General features: G+C 43.5%; 1 protein-coding gene across 1 annotated transcript; it reads left to right on the top strand.

The window, feature by feature from the left end:
• CSDE1 (cold shock domain containing E1) lies at positions 1-19,989 on the top strand. The gene is made up of 20 exons (XM_027746244.2): positions 1-102; positions 3,451-3,883; positions 7,343-7,541; positions 8,219-8,328; positions 8,667-8,759; positions 9,265-9,362; positions 9,518-9,599; positions 9,916-10,044; positions 10,198-10,323; positions 11,087-11,299; positions 12,951-13,091; positions 13,180-13,338; positions 13,911-14,018; positions 14,633-14,808; positions 15,216-15,328; positions 15,964-16,083; positions 16,275-16,453; positions 17,097-17,260; positions 18,354-18,486; positions 19,779-19,989. The coding sequence occupies exons 3-20, from the start codon at positions 7,343-7,345 to the stop codon at positions 19,824-19,826; spliced, it is 2,391 nt and encodes a 796-aa protein (XP_027602045.1). The 5' UTR covers positions 1-102; positions 3,451-3,883; the 3' UTR covers positions 19,827-19,989.
• The last annotated feature ends 1,939 nt before the right edge of the window (positions 19,990-21,928 follow it).

Here is a 21,928-nt window from a genome sequence, read left to right on the forward strand (position 1 = left end):
CCCGCTGGCGGGCGGCTCTCGCGAGAGCGCCGCGGTCTCAGTCCTACGTGCCGGGCCGTGCTGCTCATGGCGGCGCTGGAGCGGGGGCGCTGAGCTGTTGGGGTGAGTGCGGGCCCGGGGGGGCTCCGCGACCCCCTCACGGCACCGGGGGGGGGCCGCTCCGCCCAGCGCGCCACCCGCGCACCTCCCGCCGCACCGGGGGCAGCGCGCCCGGAGCGTGTGTGTGTGCGGTGGTGGTTGATGGGGGGGGTGTGTGGGGGTGCGGCCTACTAGGCCGGCGGTGCGGGGCGGCGGCGGCGGCCGCGCCGGGACTCGCCGCGTCGCGGGCCGCAGGCGACCTTAGCGGGCGGGGGCGGCTCGTCGGGGGCTCCGGGCCGCGGCGGAGCGGCCGGGCCGTGCGGGCGGAGGGGCGGCGGCGGCTCCCGGCGTGCCGCGCGCGGCCCCGCCCGGCGCAGCGCGGCCGCGGCCCTTTGTGTGCGGGGAGCGGCCGCCATCGCCCCCCTTTGTGTGCATCGCCCCCCGGCCCGGCCGGCCCGCACGGCCCCGCCGCTACCGCTGTCACCGGCCCGGCCCGCCCGCGCAACGCGGGCCCCGCTGGCCGCGGCCCCGGCGCCGCCCCTCGGCGCGGCCGCCCCTCGCTCCGCCGCCTCCATCTTGGTGCAGCGCAGTGAGCGCGGACCCGCCGGGCGCCGGCACCGGGCCCGGGCGGCTCCGGAGCTCCGGGGCCGCTTCTCCGCCGCCCGCATCGGGACCCGGCGCGGGGCTGTGCCCCGGGCCGCGCACACCCTCTAAAAACCCCGATTTTTGTTTTAACGACTTCGATTTTTTTTTTTTAAATTACAGATGTCCTTGGCAGTTCTTTAACTCTTTTCCTCCCCTCCCTCCCCCATATATGTATTTTTCGGACTTGGCTGCCCTGGTGGTGGCTGGACTCGTAGCTGTCACGTGCTGGTTGGGGTGCCAGCGTTCAGTGCTGCCTTCCAGTATCCCCCCGGAAAGATGTGGAGTGGCCTGATCTCCGAGCGTCTGATGGCTGTGTCGTGCGTGCACTCTGAGAATACAAAGTTTTGCCTTCATTAAATTGTATCTTAATCACGTAAGAGAGGGCTGTTTCTAGAAGCACATGTCCCGATCCATAGAATGCAGGTTCTTGCAGTTGCCTGTTTTTGTGAAGAAAATGGGAAGCAGAACAATGCTGTCATCGGGCAGGTTCCATGTGGGGCTCTATAGGTGCTTTCTGGCTGAACAGCTTCATGTGACTTTACTGTCATTTAGCAGAGTCTGCACATGAAAGGCCTTAAGAACAGGGCTCAGCTCTTCCCTGTCTTTGCATTAAACCTTTCAGCTGTAAATACACAAATGCAGGAGGCAGCAAGACTTGGGGGCTGGGCAGCTGCTCAGGGTGTTTACCATTTGGAGGAGTATTTATAGTAGCTGAATTAAAAAGTAAAGAATTTGAGGTAGACGAGCACAGTGAGGTGTTTTTTCTTTTTGCTCGAGTTATGCTTGCTTGGTAAGCTCTTTTTTTAAAAGAACTTCAGTGTAGTAAACCCATCTTATTATCAAGTTGAATTGGCTTTTAATGGAAAGGTTTATGCCTTACTCGATTATTAATAAAATTAGCTGTAGTCATATTTGATCAGAAGAGGAGTTTTGATTATTACGTGAAAATATGGTATATTCCATGCCCAGAAAAAATGATAAATGTAATGTGATACAAGTTACAGCTCTAGGAGAACTCTAATCATATTAGGCTATTAAATGAGAGAAGTACATGAGTAGGAAGATTCCAAGTGCTCAGTTCCTGGGGTGCAGTGTGTGCCTCCTTCATTTCTCCTGAACTTGGCCAAGGGGATGCTCATTTGAGAGCTGAAATGCTGCCCAAAAATAACACTGTCCTGCAGGAGATTGTGGCAACAGTTGCCTGGATGTAATGCTGAGGTGTGGGGGAAGCCTGGTGATACTGTTATTATTGCAATAGCTTCCTGTTTTCTTGTTGATAATATTTGATAATTGAATCTTTCACTGCAAACCTCTCACACCAGGTACTGGTTTGCACAGCCCTCACCCAGTTTCTTTATTCTCTTTCATGCAATGGTCTGACAGGAAAACTCATTTCAGCTGGAAGTTTTCAGAGTGGGGGCTGAAGGAGATGCTTCTGCCTGGGGAGATCCCTGAAATCCAAACTTGTGTGAAAGTGGGGATGAGTTTGCACACATTTGGGGTTTGGAGCTCTTGCAGTAGGTGGCTGCAGGCTGCATTTTCACTGGGGTGAGGGTTCAAGTTTCCCTGAATTCAGTTTGAGGCACTTGAGTTGCCTCTTTCAAGTTCACTGAAGGGAGTTCAAAGCTCAGTGTCAATTGTGAAATTCGCTTTCCTGCTACAGTAGAGAAATAGGCTTTGTCCATATTTTTTTCTCTTTTGGTGTGGGACTTGTGGAACAACTTGGGGGAGAGTTGTGTTGATGCTTCATACCTTTGGATTACTGCAGAATATGCCAGTGGATCCATGGAGTCATAGCTGTGTTGCTTCTTAGCAGCTTTTGTCCACAAAAAGATCCTCCTTTTTTTTTATCTATTTACTGAATAAGCAACAAACTCAAAACTTGATTTGATTTCTTCTCAAGAAAAGCTTCTGTTTCCATCAGGTTTTGTTTTGTGTGGTAGGTGGCAGTTTGCTGGAACTGCTTTTCTCAAGAAAACACAAAGTGGGACTGGAAAACTTTAGGAGGGAATTAATTACTAACTAGTTATTGTTGCAGAAAGGTTTCTCTGTGGTGTTATCTGCCCAAATATCATGTATATGCAATCAGCATTTTGCAAAAACTTTTACAAGCCTAGAGAATGGCTCTGCAGTTATTTTACATGCAGCATCTGGACATACAATTGAGAAATTTGTTAATTTTTATACAATTCTAAGTGTGCTTCAGGTATTGCTAATCCTTAACTTGCCTCTTGGAACAGAAATGTCAGGAAATTCTAATTCCCATGCATGCATACACCCTGTTGCTACTCTGAGGACCTGTGCAAGCACTTGTTAAATTATGTCATAATTTAATTAATAAGCACACATATAAAATTATTGATAGGAGGACTAATGAGTTAAATATTAATGATAAGTTATCACTTTAAATGCTACAACCTGGGACTTTTCCTGAAATGCCTGTGTCTGAAGGGTTTAAAATTGGAAATACCATCTCCCTGCTTGGAGGTAGTTTTTTGGAAAAGAAAATTGGAAATGGCAATGCCAAATATGTCCCTAAAACAGCCTTTCCCAAACTTACAGATCTAAGGTAGAGGAAGTGCACCTGTTTGTAGGAACACTTAGGATTGATTTATAAGGGTTGGAACTAGATGGTCTTTAAGGTCCCTTCCAAACCAATCCATTCTGTGATTCTGGGAGAATTTCCTTTCAAGTGATATTCAGTGTGTGTCTTTTCCCTTCCTCCAGTATGAAGTGGAACAGAACAGAATTTACCACCTGAAACTGCTGCTTCAAGTTCAGATCAGGAAAAGAATAAACCACATCGTAACAACAACTCAAGACCAAAGAAGAGGCAACTTACACTGAAGAAGATACAAGGCTTGATCTGAAACAAGAAGTTTGTGCCTACTCAACAGCTTCAAAAGAGCACGTCCCGACGCTGCTAATAGTCTTTGTTTTCTCCAGTGCTGTAGTGAAACTGCCCAGGGCAGCAGCACTTGTGTTCTCTATAGCTTGATAGATCACCTTCTTTTGCTATCTTTTTTTCTTTCTCTTTTTGTCTCTCCTCCTTTCGTTCCTTTTTTTAAAATAATAGCAGTCTTCATCCTTAGAAACTTGTGCTGAAACAGAAGAATCGGCAAATACTACTGAAAGTGCAATATTTGAATATCACTGCGAGGTTGGTGCTGTGTAAAGAGTTATAGATGTGGTTTCAAGCTTAATGAGAACCAATTTATTGACAGAATGGTGTGGGGTCTTTTAGTTCTTTTTAGTAGTTGTTAATAAAAATTCTTTTAATAGTGAGGCCCTGGCACAGAGAAGCTGTGGCTGCCCCATCCCTGGAAGTGTCCAAGGCCAGGTTGGACAACCTGGGCTAGTGGAAGGTGTCCCTGCCCATGGCAGAGGGGTAGAACAAGATGATCTTTAAGGTCCCTTCCAACCCAAACCACTCTGTGATTTTTTGCTGTTGATTTAGTAGTAATATGATGAATTAATAGTCCCTGCAGTATGGTTCTATTGAACAATACTTATAACCCTGGAGAGCTGATTATTGATGTTCCTCTCTTCTAGTAACAGTAGGTTCGTGGTTCCAATCCCTATTTTCAAATAACCTGTGTTTAGTGTTTTAATCTTCCTGCACAGGGTTTTTTTACTTCCTCTGAGAACTTGTACTGGTGGGTTCATAGTTCATATTCTTGTAAACTAAGTCAGCTGTTGGCAGTGGACAGCAGAGCCAGGTAGTCATCTTGGTCCAGTATATAACTTATATTTCAGGTCCAAGAAAGTCTTGTTTGTACATTAATAGGTTGTAGCCTATTAATGTTACTAGAAGTTTCTTAAGGAACAGTTGTATGCCAAGACTCTTGGTGATACATATAAATAGCTGTTATTTGATATTGGTTATGCTCTGTTGTAACATTGTTTGAACAGATGTAGGAGTTTGACAATGATCTGGAAAGGCTGCTGGTGCTTTATATTATCTTCCTCTGTACAGCAAGTTTTAGTGCCACCTGAGGAATCTTTGAACTGAAGTTGTCAGGCTTTAGAGGATGGATGGGGAGTTTTGTGCTGTGCTGCTAATGCTCCTTTAAACTCAAACTGTTCAAATGGTGTCTGAGCAAGAGGTTACAGCACTGTGGCTTTCTAGGCCTGGGAAAGGCTGTTCTGAACCTGATTGTTAGGTAGATTTTTGTCATTATCTGATGTGTCTTCAGTAGCATTGCCTTTAGTCTGTTAGCTCATCTGAGGCAGAGTGTCTGTTTGTTGTATCAGAGATGAAGTGGCCATTTTGTGACTCACAGGAGCTCAGTTCAGCTTCCAGAATGGGTTAATGGTCTGGCCTGTAATTCTCCTGGGAGAAGATATAATAACATATCATTTGCCCTTCCCCCAGCCACCCTACTTGCAGGACCAGTTTATTTTTGACAAGTATTTCAAACTGTAGGATGGCTTAAAACATTTCAGCTGTGGCCTTCCCACAAGGGCATCTTCCTGTGTGTGGAATGTCCTGGGATTGCCTTCCTCGAAAGATGAGGATTCTTATCTTGGAATGATGCTGGCAGGAACTAGTCAGTAAATCTTAGCAGCTTTGTGAAGTGCTTTCTTGTTAGATAACTCTGAGAAAATGTGTCCCTTTAAACATAATCCAGTGCATAAGAAGGGTGCAACTCCTGTGGCTTTTATCCTTTGTGCTGTTTGGGCTGGACATGAGTGGAAAGAGATCTTTGCTGGGAGCAACAGCTGCCCCAGAGAGGTGGAGGAACCTCTGTTTGGAAGTTTCCAAGACTCAGCTGGACAAAGCCCTGTCTGCCTTTGTTGGCCAGAGGCCTTGGAGGAGGAGGAGGATGGGCTGGAGTTCTCCTGGGGGTCTCTGCTGGGGTCATGTTCCTAATTCACTGTTTGCTGGCATGCCAGTGTTCCATGACTTGAACATCTTAAGGGTATTGATTGATGCCAGTTATTGCAGGTTGGTAGGGTAAGAATAAGTGGACAGTATTGATTGAAAGTCAGAGATTTCTACTAGTTGTTAAAGGAAAGGAAAATGAGATGTAGAACAAGAAAACAAGCAGTGGATATTACAGAAATTGTAGCAGATTTGCTAATTCACTGAATTTCCAAGAGCTTGGGGTGGTAACACTGTACTTTGTAAGTGCTGACCAGGACTGTGGTCCCCCAGCTCTGCACTGTGCTGTCACAGCTCTGTGGGATGGACACCATTACACAGTGTCATGGGATCCTTTTCCCCCTCATATCACCCCCCCACCTTCTGTTATTTGTATTTTTCTTCACCTACTTCTACCCCACGTGAGTGTGAACCAGAAGGGAGGAGAACACCTCCCCCTCTTGGAGGCCAAAACTCTGTCAATCCTCACTTTGTGTGGTTGTTCCCACTTTGGTTTTTTTTCACGTCAGTCTCAAAGAGCAAAGATTTCTGCCCAAGAACTTCACAGCAGATGTTTTTTGGTGCTCTCTGATCACTTTTAAACTGATTTCCAAACATCATGAGAAGACAAGCTGTATCTGTTCTTTCTGATACATTGAGTAACTCAGTGGCTGTGTTACAGTAAGAAGTGTGACTGTTTTACAAGTTGCTCAGGTGTCCTTTATCTCCAACAAACACATTGCTGACTGATTTTTAATCTCTTCTGCTTGTTGCAGCAAGAAGGCAGAGAACAGATACAGTCTCATTCTGTTTCCAGATTAAATACTCTGGAAACTAACAAATAATTCTGTATTTTAAGATGCATATGGGCTGTTTGGAGGGAGGAAGGGTTGCTTCAGTTGCCTCTCTTGAATTACAGTGTTTAGTGAGGTGTAATACATTTCATCTGATTTAATTGCTAACCTGTAAGTCCAAGTGGCTTACTTGAAAAATGAGACTTGTACATCAAAAAGCCAGTGGGTTAGTAAAGGGATGGGAAATATTTCAAGGTTGAATCTGAGGCTTAAAAAGGAAAAACTTACCCCATTTAGAAAAGAAGTTTTAATGTATGTAAGTTAATTCCACAGTTCATTATAGATTTAACTTTAGTTTCATGCTATTTTCAGATTTTCTCAGTCTTTCTAGCACTTGGCTTCTCTGCCCCAGGAATGTCAATTTAGGTTTTAATTCTGGATATTAATTCCATAACTGTGCAAAACTGTTTCATTAATACCATTTTTTTTAGTATGAAAGACTGAACCCAAACTAGGGACAAACTGTGCAGGGATGTGAACCTAATTGCATTGGCTCACAACTGTTGCATTTTCCAAATTAAACAGGTGATTAGAAAGAGCAGATATTTGAGATATTTTCAGGCTTTCGTGTGAAATAGTGAATGTGGGAGCGTGGGAATGTGAGGTGGAATACTTACTCTAAAAATGTCAGAAGTTTGGTTTGCTCTAAGCAAGCTTTATTTGGGTGTTAGAGTTCTGGCTTATTTTATAAATACCTTGCCTGTTTAAATGTTAAGGCTTCCTGCATTACAGAAACATCACTACTTTGGTGGGTTTACCCTAATTTAGGAATTCTTAGCGTTTACTTGTGCCAGTAACTTCCACAAGCTCTCTGTCAGTTATTATGTTACAAAGACATGGAAAAACTGATTTTAACCATTGGTTTGGTTTATTTTTTTTCCCTGTGCTTCCTTCCCACCAGATGAGCTTTGATCCAAACCTGCTCCACAACAATGGACACAACGGGTACCCCAACGGTACTTCGGCGGCGCTGCGCGAGACTGGGGTGATCGAGAAGCTGCTGACCTCCTATGGGTTCATCCAGTGCTCGGAGCGGCAGGCCAGGCTCTTCTTCCACTGCTCACAGTACAACGGCAACCTGCAGGAGCTCAAAGTAGGAGGTAAAGGCAGCAGCTCGGAGTGCAGACCAGTCTCTGCTTCACTTGCCACAAAATACCCTTTTTATCCCGTGACACCAGCAGTTGTTGTGGCTTCTGGCGGTTTAACAAATAGCCCACCGCTCCTGGTGGGAGCCCTTCCCAGCACTTTGTGCAGCCTGTGGTGCACACAGTTGGAAAGGTGCAGTGTTAGGTTAAACTTGTCTAGCTGAGATGCAGACAAGTACTCAGACTGTGGGAGAATTTACCTCTCGTCCTCCCTGTTTCTGTTTTAAGCATGAGTTGTTTAGAATGAGTTGTTTTTCAGCATGGGGAGGCTGCGACTTCATGCTGATAATTAGCGTGGCAGTGAAGTTTCTAAACTGATTAATGGCCTGTGTTATGTTGTGTGAACTTCAGTGTGGAGTCTGCTGCGTAGTGAGCAGGGCAGGGGGAGGGAATTACCATGGAATTACAGTGGAATATTCATTAGCAACAGGAGAGAAAGAACAGAATAACCAGAGAAATATATGCAAATAGTGTGTCCCTCCTTGGTAACAAAAGCACCCGAGTTCTACTTCGTTGTGTTTGGCTACAAGCAGTGAATTGTCAAACACAGCCATTTAGTGATTTTTATTAAAAAATACAAACAAACAGACCCAAACAGAACTCTCTCATTGTCACGTTTGATTGTCTTGCAGATGACGTTGAGTTTGAAGTGTCTTCTGATCGCCGAACTGGAAAACCCATTGCTATTAAATTGGTGAAGATAAAACCAGAAATATTACCTGAAGAACGAATAAATGGACAAGTTAGTGTCTATTTTCTATCCCTGCATAGTTTCCATCCCTTACTCCAGTACAGAAGGCTGGGTTCATTTAGCATGCATATTAACTACATACAGTGTAGTTCACTGAAACACATTTCAGTGTGTTCTGGTGAAAATTCAGAGATTCAGTTTGAGCTCTTCCTTGGCTCCAAACACTTCTTGGAGCCGAGAGGTTCTGTGAGATTAAAACTTTGCAGCGTGGCATTCCCTGTTGAGTGTGTAGTAGAGGGTACTGAGATTCATTTTGTGTTCAACAAAAATGCCACTCCTGAAATGACTAGCAATGGATTTTTTTTTATTTTTTTTTTTTTGACTGGTAGGTTGTGTGTGCTGTTCCTCACAATTTAGAGAGTAAATCTCCAGCTGCCCCGGGTCAAAGTCCAACAGGGAGTGTTTGCTACGAACGTAATGGGGTAAAGCTTGTGCATTTTACTTGAACTCTTCACTGATCCATCACTGTGGTCTATGAGCAAAATAAAAGATTCAATTTAATGTGGACATTAAATTGCACTCAACTGTGCAGTTCTTGGCCAAAAAAAGCATGCTTTGGTAATTACCACAAACAGTAATGTTATTTTTGACAGTTTGCTTGCTTATGTCTATGGAGAACTTTTTACTGAGCCAAATAGTTGTTCTCCTTTAAAACTTCATGGAGTTCATATATCCTTATCTTGAACTTCTAAAGTTTAGAAATTGAATTTTAAAGATGGCCACGTACAAACCTGTCAACTTAAGTTGCTTGTCACAGACTCATCAAAACAGCACGATGGAAAAAAGAATGTTTTGCATGCCATGTTTGATCATTGTCAGTTTTCTCACTAAATCAAGCAGATATTGTTGTTAAACAAAATTGTGTTAATCTTTCTTTGAAACAGCTATGCTGCAAATAGAGTAACTTTAGTTAATGTTAATTTACAGGAAGTATTTTACCTGACTTACACCCCAGAGGATGTTGAAGGAAATGTACAGCTGGAAACAGGAGATAAAATAAACTTTATAATTGATACAAACAAACAGTAAGTTGGTCTTGCTTTTCTGGCTTCATATTGGTTTTAGTGGTCAGGCAGAATTCATACCTGTTCTGAGAAATGAAATTACATGAAATAGAACTTTAGTTTTTGTTTCAGTTTTTAATTGTTTAAGTTTTGCCCTGTTTTTTTCCTCCCTCTAGTACTGGTGCTGTAAGTGCTCGTAACATTATGCTATTAAAAAAGAAACAAGCCCGCTGTCAAGGAGTAGTCTGTGCCATGAAAGTGAGTGATTTTAAGTTTCATTTGAAAATAAAATGCTGTTTTGAAAAAAAAGCACTTTTAAAAGTAATACACTGAAGTTAGTAAGAGCTACTGACAGTTTGAGCTGTGGGTGTAAATTGTGTGAAACGGATAAACAGCTCTTCTTAAAAAAGAAAGTCCCATTTACTTCTGCTTTTATATATTTTGTGGTAGCCTGTTAGCTGTGTGCACCACTGGGATTCATAGTCTATTATTGTGTTTGATAGAACCTGTAAAATTATTTCTTGGTGTGTTACGATAATGGACAATTTATTAAACACTTTTTTTCTGTTCGTAGGAAGCCTTTGGATTTATTGAGAGAGGTGATGTCGTGAAGGAGATATTCTTTCACTATAGTGAATTTAAAGGTGACCTAGAAACCTTACAGCCTGGTGATGATGTGGAGTTTACAATCAAAGACAGAAATGTAAGACGAAATCCAGTAAAACGGGAGCCAAGATCTTTGGGCATGAACTGCACTGTTTGCTCCAGCTTTGGAAAGGGGGGAGGAGGTTCACTGGGAAATGTCTGTTGCTGTCTCTCTTCTTTTTGGGGTATTTGACTGGGTTTGTGTTCTTAGGGTAAAGAAGTTGCAACAGATGTTAGACTGCTGCCTCAAGGAACTGTCATTTTTGAAGACATCAGCATTGAACATTTTGAAGGAACTGTAACCAAAGTAATTCCAAAAGTACCCAGCAAAAACCAGGTGAATGTCAGTGGTTACTTCACTTTGTGAAGTGGTGCTTTGATTGTATTGAACTCCAGCCAAACAGTTAAAGTGTTCCCCTTTCCCTGTACCTGCCAGCTGCACAAGCATCATGTCACAGGAAAGGATTTATTCTTTTATTTTATATCCAAAGAGTTATGGTAGTGGGACACTGGGGAGTGTGTGTGTTCTTTAACATTTCAAATACAGCTGAATTTTGTGCGTTTAGGACATATCTTTAAGGGCAAAAGAGTAGGGAAAAGGGGAAAAGTATTTGCTGGGATAAGCCAGATCTATGGATTCCTGTGAGCATTAACAGTTAATGCAGCTTTTAATCTGTAATGTTTGACTTAGGGGTAAGAGTGTTCATAAGCACTTCCTTTAAGGTTTTAGGTGGGTCTCTGTTGTTGTTGTGGGAAGGTTTGGGGTGTTTTGTTGCTTTTGTGTGTTTTGAGTAAGAAATGTGTGTGTTTGTTTGACAAGAAAGAATTTCAGAAGTGGTGTGAGTATGGTTATAAATTTAATTCTTGAAATAGGCTTAATTTCTCTATCAGCTGGGTGCTTAAAAAAACCTCCAAACCAAACCACAACAACAAAACCCACCTTGTGTTTGGCTGTGAACAGTAAATTCCCCCTGAGGAGTGGCAGGAACGAAGCCCAGCTCTGAGTCCAGCAGGCATTTGGCAGAAATATCGTGGTCTCTGCAGTTAAGCTGAGTCCTGTGGGTAAACTCACCTCTCCTGGGGGGTTTTTGTGTCTCCAGAGCGATCCCTTACCCGGCCGCATCAAAGTGGACTTTGTGATTCCTAAAGAACTTCCCTTTGGAGACAAAGACACCAAATCCAAGGTGACCTTACTGGAAAGCGACCACGTGCGGTTCAACATTTCGACAGACAGACGTGACAAACTGGAACGTGCCACCAACATTGAGGTTCTCCCCAACACTTTCCAGTTTACCAATGAAACTAGAGAAATGGCAAGTATCTGTCTTCGAAAAGTTGTTTAATTTTTGAGGGAGAATGAAAGCAAAACGTGGAGGGAGTTGTAAACAAAACTGTAAAAATCAGTGATGTCTTGCATTGCCTTCTCTGAAATCCAGTCCTCAGATGGGCAGTCCAAACCAAGTGTTTAAATGGTGGAAAATTCAGAATTAATCCTCTACATCTTTGCCTTAAAAGAATAAAAAATTAGCTTTTTTTTAACATTTAAAGGAAACCATATTAGAAAATGAGACCTTAGTTGGCCCTCTTGGAGGGGATTGGTGGTTATAGTAGTGCAGTCTTGAACTGTTAGTTTAAAAATTCATATACTTTGAGTCATAGATGGGTAACTTACTCATGTTCCTTAGGAAAACTGGAAGAACCTGGGCCTTCTCTGGTTCACATAGTGAAAACTCTTAATAACTGGAGGAGGAACTGTGTGCAGCTTTTGGATTTTGTGGGTTTTGACCAATCTCTTTCTGAGGCTCAAGCAGAAGGATGGTAAAGAGCAGGGAGTTCTCTCACATACAAAACCTCTGTGGATTACAGGGACTAAGATGGGTGTACTAATGAGTATTATAGAATATCTTTCATTCCTGTAACTTGGAATGTTGGTTCTGTTCCAACCAGACTGTAACTTTGCCTTCATTTTCAATTGAAGTCCAATTACAGTGTTGGTTGTGAATTATGACCCTTTGCTTTAAAAAAAACCCTGAACTTTGACTTCAGCCTCTGAGTTTTGGGGATTCTGTCCTATAGAATTCTTATATTTCTACTCTGCTTGAAACATCTGCCTGCCTGAATTGAGCTGTCATTGAGGTGACAAGTGTTGGCAGCTTCTAGAAAGGTTGGCTGGTTTGCTGGAGTTTGTGAAAGCTGTTTAAGAGCAGAATGTTCCTAAAGGTGGGAAGTACCTTTGCCATTCAGTCATTCAGATCCTCTGAGCTTACCCTGAGACCTGCTGAAGGCTCTGGAGTAACTGGGTTGAATGGAATATGTAAATAAATCCTTTCTCAGTTCTGGTGTGATCTGGTACTAGGGTTTGTTTTGTTAACAGTATTTTCTGTTTACCATTCAGCATTCCATTTCTGGTGGTTATCAGGAAGGCCACTAAAATATTATGGAACATGCTTACCATAACATACACCCATGGATAGGGTAGTCTTGTTAAACAGCTTCTTCATAGTTCCTTCATTTGTGTCTGAAAATTAGATATTTTTTTCTCTTAAACTTCCCTCTAATTTTATTTTCTTTTTATGTAGGTTCTTCTATATTTTCTTTGTGTTTATGCATGTTTTATATACTCCTGTAGATGAGGTAGTATTTGTAGAGTTGCTCCTTTCAAGATTGTGTTCTCTGTGTAGTAGTACTGGCAGAATTTTAACCACAGTCCTTCTTGTTAGTGGCTTAAATTAATCTTCTCCACTCTTTATAAGAAATTAAGTAGAGGAACTGGGTTAGTAGGACTTGTTTGCATTTTGGGTTGACCATAACCATTAGCATGAGGTTTGCAAGGAAGCACATTGCAAAAATGAAGTGTTTTCACAGGATTGAGGCCCTATTGCAAACTCCAGACAGGTGGAGCACCTGCAGACAGGTGTCACACAGCAGTAATAACACTGTAATTGCTGATTTTCCTGTTCTCAGGGTGTGATTGCAGCGATGAGAGATGGCTTTGGCTTCATTAAGTGTGTGGACAGGGATGCTCGGATGTTCTTCCACTTCAGTGAAATCATGGATGGGAATCAGCTCCATATTTCTGATGAAGTGGAGTTCACTGTCGTTCCTGTGAGTGAGATTAATACTTCTATAAAATCCTAGTGTTTAAAGAACTTGTGTGCAGTCTGTCTAACATCTGATGGATCATCTTTTTCAGGATATGTTGTCTGCCCAAAGGAACCATGCCATAAGGATTAAAAAGCTTCCCAAGGGCACAGTTTCTTTCCACACCCAATCAGAACATCGTTTTGTGGGCACTATAGACAAAGAAGCCACTCCAGCCAAAGCCACTAGCCCAAATAAAGGCAAAGAGAAGGTAATGCTGCTCTCCTAGAATACCTGTTCTGCATTCCTGGCATTGGAGACTGGGGCTGCTTCCTTAAACCCTGTAATTCCACTGGTTTTGATGTACCATTTATCCTGTATAAATGTGGATGACACTGAATAGCTGATGACAGCAGTCAGTGAAAACTAACTTGGGTGAACAGGATCATAAACAATACTTCTGTTATCATGTTGTTGAGCATAAATTCCAGAAACTTGATGGGAAGTTTCTTTCTACCTCCCACTACGTAAGATACTAGATAGAACTGTTTAAAAATTAAGTTTCTAGAGCTGGAAGGGAACCTCTTATTGTTTTGTCATGCTTTTTAAACAACCCCAAAATATTTAAGGTTCCAGTAAATACTTCCTGGAACTGGTGCTAATACTTTTATTTCCTTTAAACATATTGTCTGTCATCATTTAAAGCTTCTTACTCAGTTTGGTTGTGGTTTTGAGCAATTATTGTAAAACCTCTGAGACTCCAATGAGCAGAGCTTGAAGTGTGTGTGGGAAACTTCTTTGCTTACAAATGAGAATTGCTGAATTCTGACCTCTTGTTTTCAGGAAGCTGAAGATGGAATAATTGTGTATGATGACTGTGGAGTAAAACTGACCATTCCTTACCAGGCCAAGGATGTGGAAGGATCTACTAATCCCCAGATAGGAGATAAGGTGATATAGCTAAGTGTGCTCTTGGGAAATATTGTTCTGTGTATTGTGAGGTGTGAGCTTCTCTTTGCCTTATTCCTGGATTTTTCTTCCTCTTGGAACAAACAATGGACAAGGCACCTGTGTAATATGACCTGGAATACTGGTTTTGAGTGGCTTAATCTTCTGTATAACTAAAAAATATCTTCCAACCTGGTGATACATAGATGAAAATAGTGTCTTACTTGTAAAGGATGCTTTTTAAAAGAGGAATTTTTTTAAAAACTGAAACAAGTGAAGCAAGGTACCTCTTAATGTGGGTCACTGGTGTGGGAAAAGGAGAGTTTCTCTCCACATAAACAGAGAGTTTGTCTTTTTAAGTGATAAAAAGCTGAGTGCTGGAGGCTGACCTGCCTTACAGGTATCCCAGGTGTGGCTGCTGCTCTCTGGAATATAGGAGATGTCCATGACTGACATGTTTATGGGAAAGTATTAACTAGGAAACTACTTTCCTGGAGACCCTAGGAGCTGATTCAGAGCTGCACGGCTTTGAAATTAGTTGATTTGGTTGTTCTTTGTTGGTGGTCATGGTTTATTTGGGTTTTTCTGTCTAGTGTTGATTAACACCTCTTCAACAGGTCGAGTTCTGTGTGTGTGAAGTGAAGAGAACTGGTCTGCAAACAGCTGTTTCTGTCAGAATGCTGGGACGCAATTACAGCTCTAAGAGGCTTTTGGGATATGTGGCAGCCCTGAAAGATAACTTTGGATTTATTGAAACAGCCAATCATGATAAGGAGATCTTCTTCCACTACAGGTGAATGAGAATTTTAATATTATTTGGTTGTTTGTCTGTTGTGGGGGTGGGAGAGTGTGGAGTTTTGTTTGGTTGACTGTTAAAATCAGTCACATCACACACACACACACACACACACACACACACATATATATATGCTTAGATATCTACAGTTCCATTTATTATCTCAGCTGGACTGGTTCAGGCTTTTTTATTAGTCAGCAGTCCTGGTGTTCTGTGCCCCTGAATCCCAAATCCAGTTGTGTTTGTATATTTGAAAATGCTTCACTTTCCTTAATAAAGATTTCTTAAAAATGTGAAGTGTTGAGCGATTTAAATAGTTTCTGATCAGCTGATGTGGATGTTGGATGAGCATCACTGTTGTCATGTTAACTAAAGGAAAACTGTGCCTCATTCTGTTCCTGCAGTGAATACTGTGGAGATATTGATAGCCTGGAACTTGGAGACACTGTGGAATACAGCTTGTCAAAAGGCAAAGGAAACAAAGTTAGTGCAGAGAAGGTGAACAAAACACATGCAGGTAAGGCTGTACCTGGTGTTTTCTGCTGACAGGGCTCTTGGCAGGTGATGATGGATAAAGGTGAATAATCTGTTTATGGCTGGAACTTAGATCAAGAAGATGCTTAATGTGAGGTGGTTGTTGGTTTCCTGAAAGCTGCTGTATGTGTTTCCAGAGAACAGGAAAGCACAGAGCAGCAGTTCTGAAAACTGTAGCAGTTCTTTGGATCTTTATTGTGCTCTGAACCCTTCAGCTGGGGGGTTATAAGGAGAGACAGAGTGGCAGAACTGGCCAAATTAGTAACTGCATTACTTGTGCTGTGCTTCACAGAGGGAAGGCTGCAGGAGGGAGGCAGATGAGGGTATTAAAAACTTGGGAGGGGGGGAAATGCCCACTTATATTGGATGCTTAAAGCGGGGAGTGCAGTGGAAGAGAAGTGAAATACTCTGATTTGCTTTTCAATCTCCATGGCCTCGAGTTTCTTGAAAAAACAATATTTTTCTACTTCCACATATGAAATGTCACTGTAGTTTTGATTAGGTGTCAGGCAGTTGCAAACTGTTGGCTCCTGGTCAATCTGAATCACTTAATTTAATTAACTTTGAAATAAACCATGGTTAGAATGTCCTATTCTTCCACTGTCTGTCTCTTTTCAGTGAATGGTATCACTGAGGAAGCTGATCCAACTGTTTACTCTGGTAAAGTAATTCGTCCTTTGAGGAGTGTAGATCCCACACAGACTGAGTACCAGGGCATGATTGAAGTCATGGAAGATGGTAAGATTTGTTACTTTTAAGTGTTCATTTCACAAGTGTACAAGAAGTGCACAAGTTGCACTGTAAATAGAGGTGTTGAGGATTATATGGACACTGCTAAGCTGGCAGTAAAAGTTGCATTTTTAATATTGGAAGTCTGAACTCAGTGGGAAAGGCCTCTCAGTTCTGCCTTGTGCTTTCCCCCCCCACAGGTGAGATGAAAGGAGAGGTCTATCCCTTTGGAATTGTTGGAATGGCAAACAAAGGTGACTGTCTGCAGAAGGGGGAGACAGTGAAGTTCCAGCTCTGTGTCCTCGGGCAGAACGGGCAGACGATGGCTGTGAACATCACCCCGTTCCGCAGAGCCACCGTGGAGTGTGTCAAGGACCAGGTGAGGGGCTGCTGGGAACACAAGGAGCACGTTGGTAGGAAAATAAATCTTCACATGCTCTGAAGGAGCTTCTTCACAGCATCCAGCAATCAGTGGTGACAGACCACCTGAAGTGCAAAGGCTGATTATGGCCCTCATTAGCTGCATTTCAGAATGGTTAGCAAGTTCAGTGCTGTGAAGGTTTTCTGGGTTTATAGTTATTGTGCAGCACTAATCTCTAGTCATTTATGGAGAGGCTGAGTGAGTTTTGCTGGTTTACACATGAGTAGAGTGGCAAATGGAAGTAACTGGCTTCTTATCCCAGTGACAGACCAAAGAAACCTTTCAGGGAGTCCTAGAGCTTGCAGCAGTGCTCATCTTAGTTTAATACAGCTGCCAGGACTTGGGCAGTTTTCAGAACTTGTTCTATAGACTTTGGAATTTAGGTTTGAGTTTACAAATCCAAGAAGAGTACCTGGATTTCCAGAAGTGTTGTTTCTAGACAGAATGTTCTATTCAGTGTAGAAATTGCATTTCCACTTCCCTTAGGCACCACAGAGTTTTGGAGGGTTTGTAGATGTAGTTGAACTGCAATGATGAGTAAGTTACTGCCTCTGTTTGGGTCAAGAGGGAATCAATAACCTTGTGATGTGTTGCTTTTCAGTTTGGTTTCATTAACTACGAAGTTGGTGACAGCAAAAAGCTCTTCTTCCATGTCAAAGAAGTGCAGGATGGTGTGGAGCTCCAGGCTGGGGATGAAGTGGAGTTCTCCGTAATCCTGAACCAGCGCACAGGAAAATGCAGTGCCTGTAACGTGTGGCGTGTCTGGTGAGGCTTGGGAACGACAGGGGTTGAACCTGGCACAGTGTCTGCATCACAGCAGTGCCCTGCAGGCTGCTTCAGCCTGAGCTGGGCTGCTCCTGGAGCAGGAGCTCTGGATTCCAGCTGCCTTCAGGGAGAGCCTCACCTGAGAGCTGGCAGCACTTAGAGGGGGATGCAGTGCAGGGGACTCCCAGCTCCTCCTAGTTACAGACAGCTTGTTCCCTTCTTAATCTATTCTTAAAAACTCCCCCTGTAGCAGGAATTAGGGTACAGCCTTGGAAGTAGAAGTTAATGATAAGAAAACTGATAGTATTCCTGTGTGGATGCTGGCCTCTGGCCAGCACATTCCATAGTGCTGCCACCTGTTTTCTGAAGAGCAACTTTCATTTTTAAGTAGAAAACCCATGTTGTTAGGGACTCTTCTTTTTGGTATGGCATTTCTTAAGGCTTATGGGTATTTTTTTGCTTTTGAGCTACTTGTAGAAAACTGCACAATTTGGATTTTGCTTAAGCTTGAGGTAGCACTTTTGCAGTGACACAAAGCTAATGTGTAATTTTTTTCTCAGAGTTCTCTGTTCCCATCATCTTCAGAGATGTTAATGCTCTGCCACTGGCAGCTCAAAAGCTTTTATTGTTGCAGTTAAATTATAGAATTCCAGAATTGTTTGGGTTGGAAGAGACCTTAAAAGCCATCTCGTTCCACCCCCGACCATGGGCAGGGACACCTTCCACTGGCACAGGTTGCTCCAAGACCTGTCCAACCTGGCCTTGGACACTTCCAGGAATGGGGCAGCCACAGCTTCTCTGGGTAACAGAAATGTAGGAAATGCTACTTATATAAGTGTGAGAGTAAATGCAACAGCTCAAGTCACTAAAGAACAGCTTTTGGAGAACACTGAGCTGCTGCTATTTCAGAGTCCTGTGTGGAAGGTAAAGCTTTGGGGCAGAGTCCCGATGTCAGCCAGGATAAATTGCACTAGTGCTTCATGGGGACAATCCAAATTGCTATAAAGTACTGTAGTGAAGGGCTGGGTATGAATGAGGCCTCTGGCAGCAGCTGTGGGAAGTCACCAGTGCCCTGTGTGTGCCTCTGTTACAGCGAAGGCGCCAAGGCTGTTGCTGCTCCGCGTCCCGATAGACTCGTGAACCGTTTAAAGAGCATCAACCTGGACGATGCCAACGCCCCGCGTCTCACAGTGCTCCGCCAGCCCCGGGGGCCCGATAACTCAAAGGTACAGACTGCCAGGGGCACTGCAGGGGGTGCCTTGCTTTGGGGAGCACAGCAGTGCTTCCTCTGCTAGAGCGGGAGCTGTCAAATAGAATCATAGAATAGAATCATAGAATCGATTGGGTTGGAAAAGACCTCCGAGATCATCGAGTCCAACCCTTGGTCCAAATCCAGTCCATTTACTAGATCATGGCACTCAGTGCCACGTCCAATCTGCGTTTAAAAATCTCCAGGGATGGTGAATCCACCACCTCTCTGGGCAGCCCATTCCAATGCCTGATTTCTCTCTCTGTAAAGAATTTTCTCCTGATATCCAACTTAAATCTCCCCTGGCGGAGCTTAAGCCCGTGCCCCCTTGTCCTATTGCTGAGTGCCTGAGAGAAGAGACCAACCCCCACCTGGCTAGAACTTCCCTTCAGGTAGTTATAGACGGTGATGAGGTCACCTCTGAGCCTCCTCTTCTCCAGGCTAAACAACCCCAGCTCCCTCCGCCTCTCCCCATAGGACTTATGCTCCAGTCCCTTCACCAGCCTTGTTGCTCTTCTCTGGACCCGCTCCAGCACCTCAATATCCTTTCTGAACTGAGGGGCCCATAACTGAACACAATACTCAAGGTGTGGCCTCACCAACGCAGAGTACAGGGGAAGGATCACTTCCCTGCTCCTGCTGGCCACGCTATTTTTGATACAGGACAAGATCCCATTGGCCTTCTTGGCCACCTGGGCACACTGTTGGACCACCAACCTTTCGGTTAACAGCCGAAATACCTGGTGTCTGCTTCCATCTGGTGCTGAACTACTCACCTGCTGTGTGAGGTTGGGTTTTTTTAGCACCCAGGGTGCTGTGCCCCGTGTCAGTGATGTGTGCTGGGGTTTCAGAGCAGCACACACTAGAGAAGCCACCAACTGCTGCTTGCTTTCTAGCCCACAGTGGTTATCTTGGTTATAAACCTGCTGCCCTTCTCAGAGGCAGTAAGTGAAATCCCTCTACCCAAATTTGGCTTTCACTTAAGGTTTGCCACCATGCATAAACAGGAGTGATGTGTCTGGGATCTGAAGAGCAAACTGTCTGGAATCTGTGCAGTGTCTAGGACTGTAAAGAACACCCCACAGAACCTGTTTCTGAAGACAGATATGACTAATTGGAAGCGTGCTAATGCTGTGCTTTGGTGGAACGGATCGGCTTTGCCTCAGAGCCCGGTGGTCGGACTTGACGATCCTAAAGATCTTTCCCAGTCAAGATGATTTCATGATTCCACGATGCTGGAGCTAAAAGTTTGCTTTGTTTTCCTTGCAGGGATTTGGTGCAGAGAGAAAGATCCGCCAGGCTGGTGTTATAGACTGATCCCAACCCCACGCCGACGTTGGGCCGCGCGGTGGGGCTGGCGAAGGGTACTGAATATCTCCCTGTTCATCCCTTCCTCCAAATTCTCAGAAGCTATTCCACCGGTTTTAACACCTTCTCATGTTATGTTTAAAATTAAATTTACGAAACCATTTTAAATTTCTGCACAGTTGCATTCTGGAGAACTTTAAGGTGGCGCCTTATAGTATCACATTTTAGAAGCTTGTTTTGAATGGTGCATTTAACGCAACTGGTAACTGCAATCTCCATTGCCTCTGTGAGTAAACATAGACAGCTCTGCTCGGGCAGACCTTGTGGAATTCTGCACTACAGTTATTATGCTTTATCCTTGTTTTTGGCCAAGGTTTATTATGCCTTAGTGCTCAGTTGCATTATATTCCCTCCCGAGCGGAGGGGAAGGCTCACTTCAGCTCACTCTGCTCAAATTCTGAGGACCATGTGAGGGTGGAATAAGTTCAGTTTATATCAGATCTCGATGAACATTCAGATACCTTGAGTTGATGGCCAAATGTTATAGTGTTTTCCTAGTTCATTTAACTTGACTCCTTTTAGCCAGTCGTTAGAGCTCAGTGCAAGTCTCTCCCAGGGTCGGTGGATTTTGTGGTGTTCTGGAACAGACAGTGCAGAATTTCATAAGGCTGAGGTGTGCCATCAGTGTGGTAATTTAAATATATTTAAAACAATGCACAAATCTGCTGCTGCTTAGAACACTGCAGCTTCTAAACCCAGTTTCTTTTACTGATTTAAATTTAAAAAGAAAGAAGTTGTGCCTGAAGTGAATACATTTTTTTTGTTCTTTTTGCAGCCGGCACCCAGTGTACTGTAAGAGAATAAATACTTAGGCTTTCCATAGCTGTATTGAGACTTTCATCAAGGTGAATAGTTGATGTCTGTGTGCTTTTTTTTTTTTTGGTTTATTTTTTTGTTTTGATTTATTTTTTTGTTTTGTTTTTTTTTTTCTTTTTTTTGGTTTTTTTTTCCCTCCCCTCCCCTTGCCCCCTCCCTCCATTTCCCCAGTCACACTTTTATCAAGCAAGAAAACTGAATGATTGGTCTAAGTATTACTTTAACCAAAAAGATCAGGAGTTACTTTTTGGAATAGAGGGCAGTACTGTGGTTTTTTTTTTTGTTTTGTTTTGTTTTGTTTTTTCATGTTACCTCTATTCTCAATTTAGGGTTTTCTTCTCTGGGAGATGCATTATCTTTGTAAAACAAAACATTGCTTTCTCCAATTTTTTTTCTGTTAATGGCAAAGAATGGAAATAGAATAAAGTTTTACTGATTTTGAAAAAAGCCTCACTGTGCTCTGCCTCTTCCTTCCACGGTGGGGGATGTGTTAGATCCGTGCCATCCCAGCCATGGGCTCATTCCCAGTGCCATCCAATTCACACACCAAGGTGAGGGATTTCAGTGTTTTATTCTAGTTTGCACAAAGCAGGGAGCTGGTGGTTCCCACAAAAGGCTCCCTGATCATCAAAACTTTACACTATTTGTACATTTTAACTAACACAGAAGCATTAATTGGTTACAAATTACACAGCTTTTCTATTAATTAGTACTTAACCCCCTATTTGCAAGTTACAGCTCTCATTTCTCGTGCTAATTAGTCCCCAGGTGCAGTTCTTCATCTGAGTCTTCAGTGGGGTCTGTTTTGAGGAGGTGGTCAGTGGGTCTCCACTGCTGGAATTGCCTTTCCCCCAGTTACTGCTCAGCCCTGCTCACCTCATTCCTGGTGTTTCTAATCCAGACAGCCTTGGGATTGTCTTCTCTTACCCTTTAAACCAAAGATCAGCCAAGCATGTGATGCTCACAGTGCAATCTCTCAATCAGAACTGTCCAGCTCCAGCTCCTGATTGCACTTCAGGTTGTTGAAGTTTGACTCAAACCCCTGTTCAAATCTTGAGGGGTTCATTCCTCTCTTTAGAACTCTGGGATGGGGGGCTCTGTGTCATTCCCCCCTTTAACACTCCGGGATTGGTGTCATTACCCCTTTAGAGCTCCGGGATGAGGAGCTTGGGTTCATTTCACACTTTGAAACCTTTAAAACCACGGGATGTGGGGTCGGTGCCATTCCCCCCTAT

The sequence above is a fragment of the Pipra filicauda genome, unplaced genomic scaffold (genome assembly GCF_003945595.2).
Source record: "Pipra filicauda isolate LSUMZ 115617 unplaced genomic scaffold, ASM394559v2 scaffold249_size1133689_pilon, whole genome shotgun sequence".
Classification (NCBI taxonomy): domain Eukaryota; kingdom Metazoa; phylum Chordata; class Aves; order Passeriformes; family Pipridae; genus Pipra; species Pipra filicauda.

Bases quoted from the DNA above. Each gene is read 5' to 3' on its own strand.
- CSDE1 (XM_027746244.2), top strand. From the start codon at position 7,343: ATGAGCTTTGATCCAAACCTGCTCCACAACAATGGACACAACGGGTAC. The intron at 8,329-8,666 runs GTTAGTGTCTAT...TTTGACTGGTAG, and splicing joins AAGAACGAATAAATGGACAA to GTTGTGTGTGCTGTTCCTCA. The intron at 10,324-11,086 runs GTGAATGTCAGT...TTGTGTCTCCAG, and splicing joins AAGTACCCAGCAAAAACCAG to AGCGATCCCTTACCCGGCCG.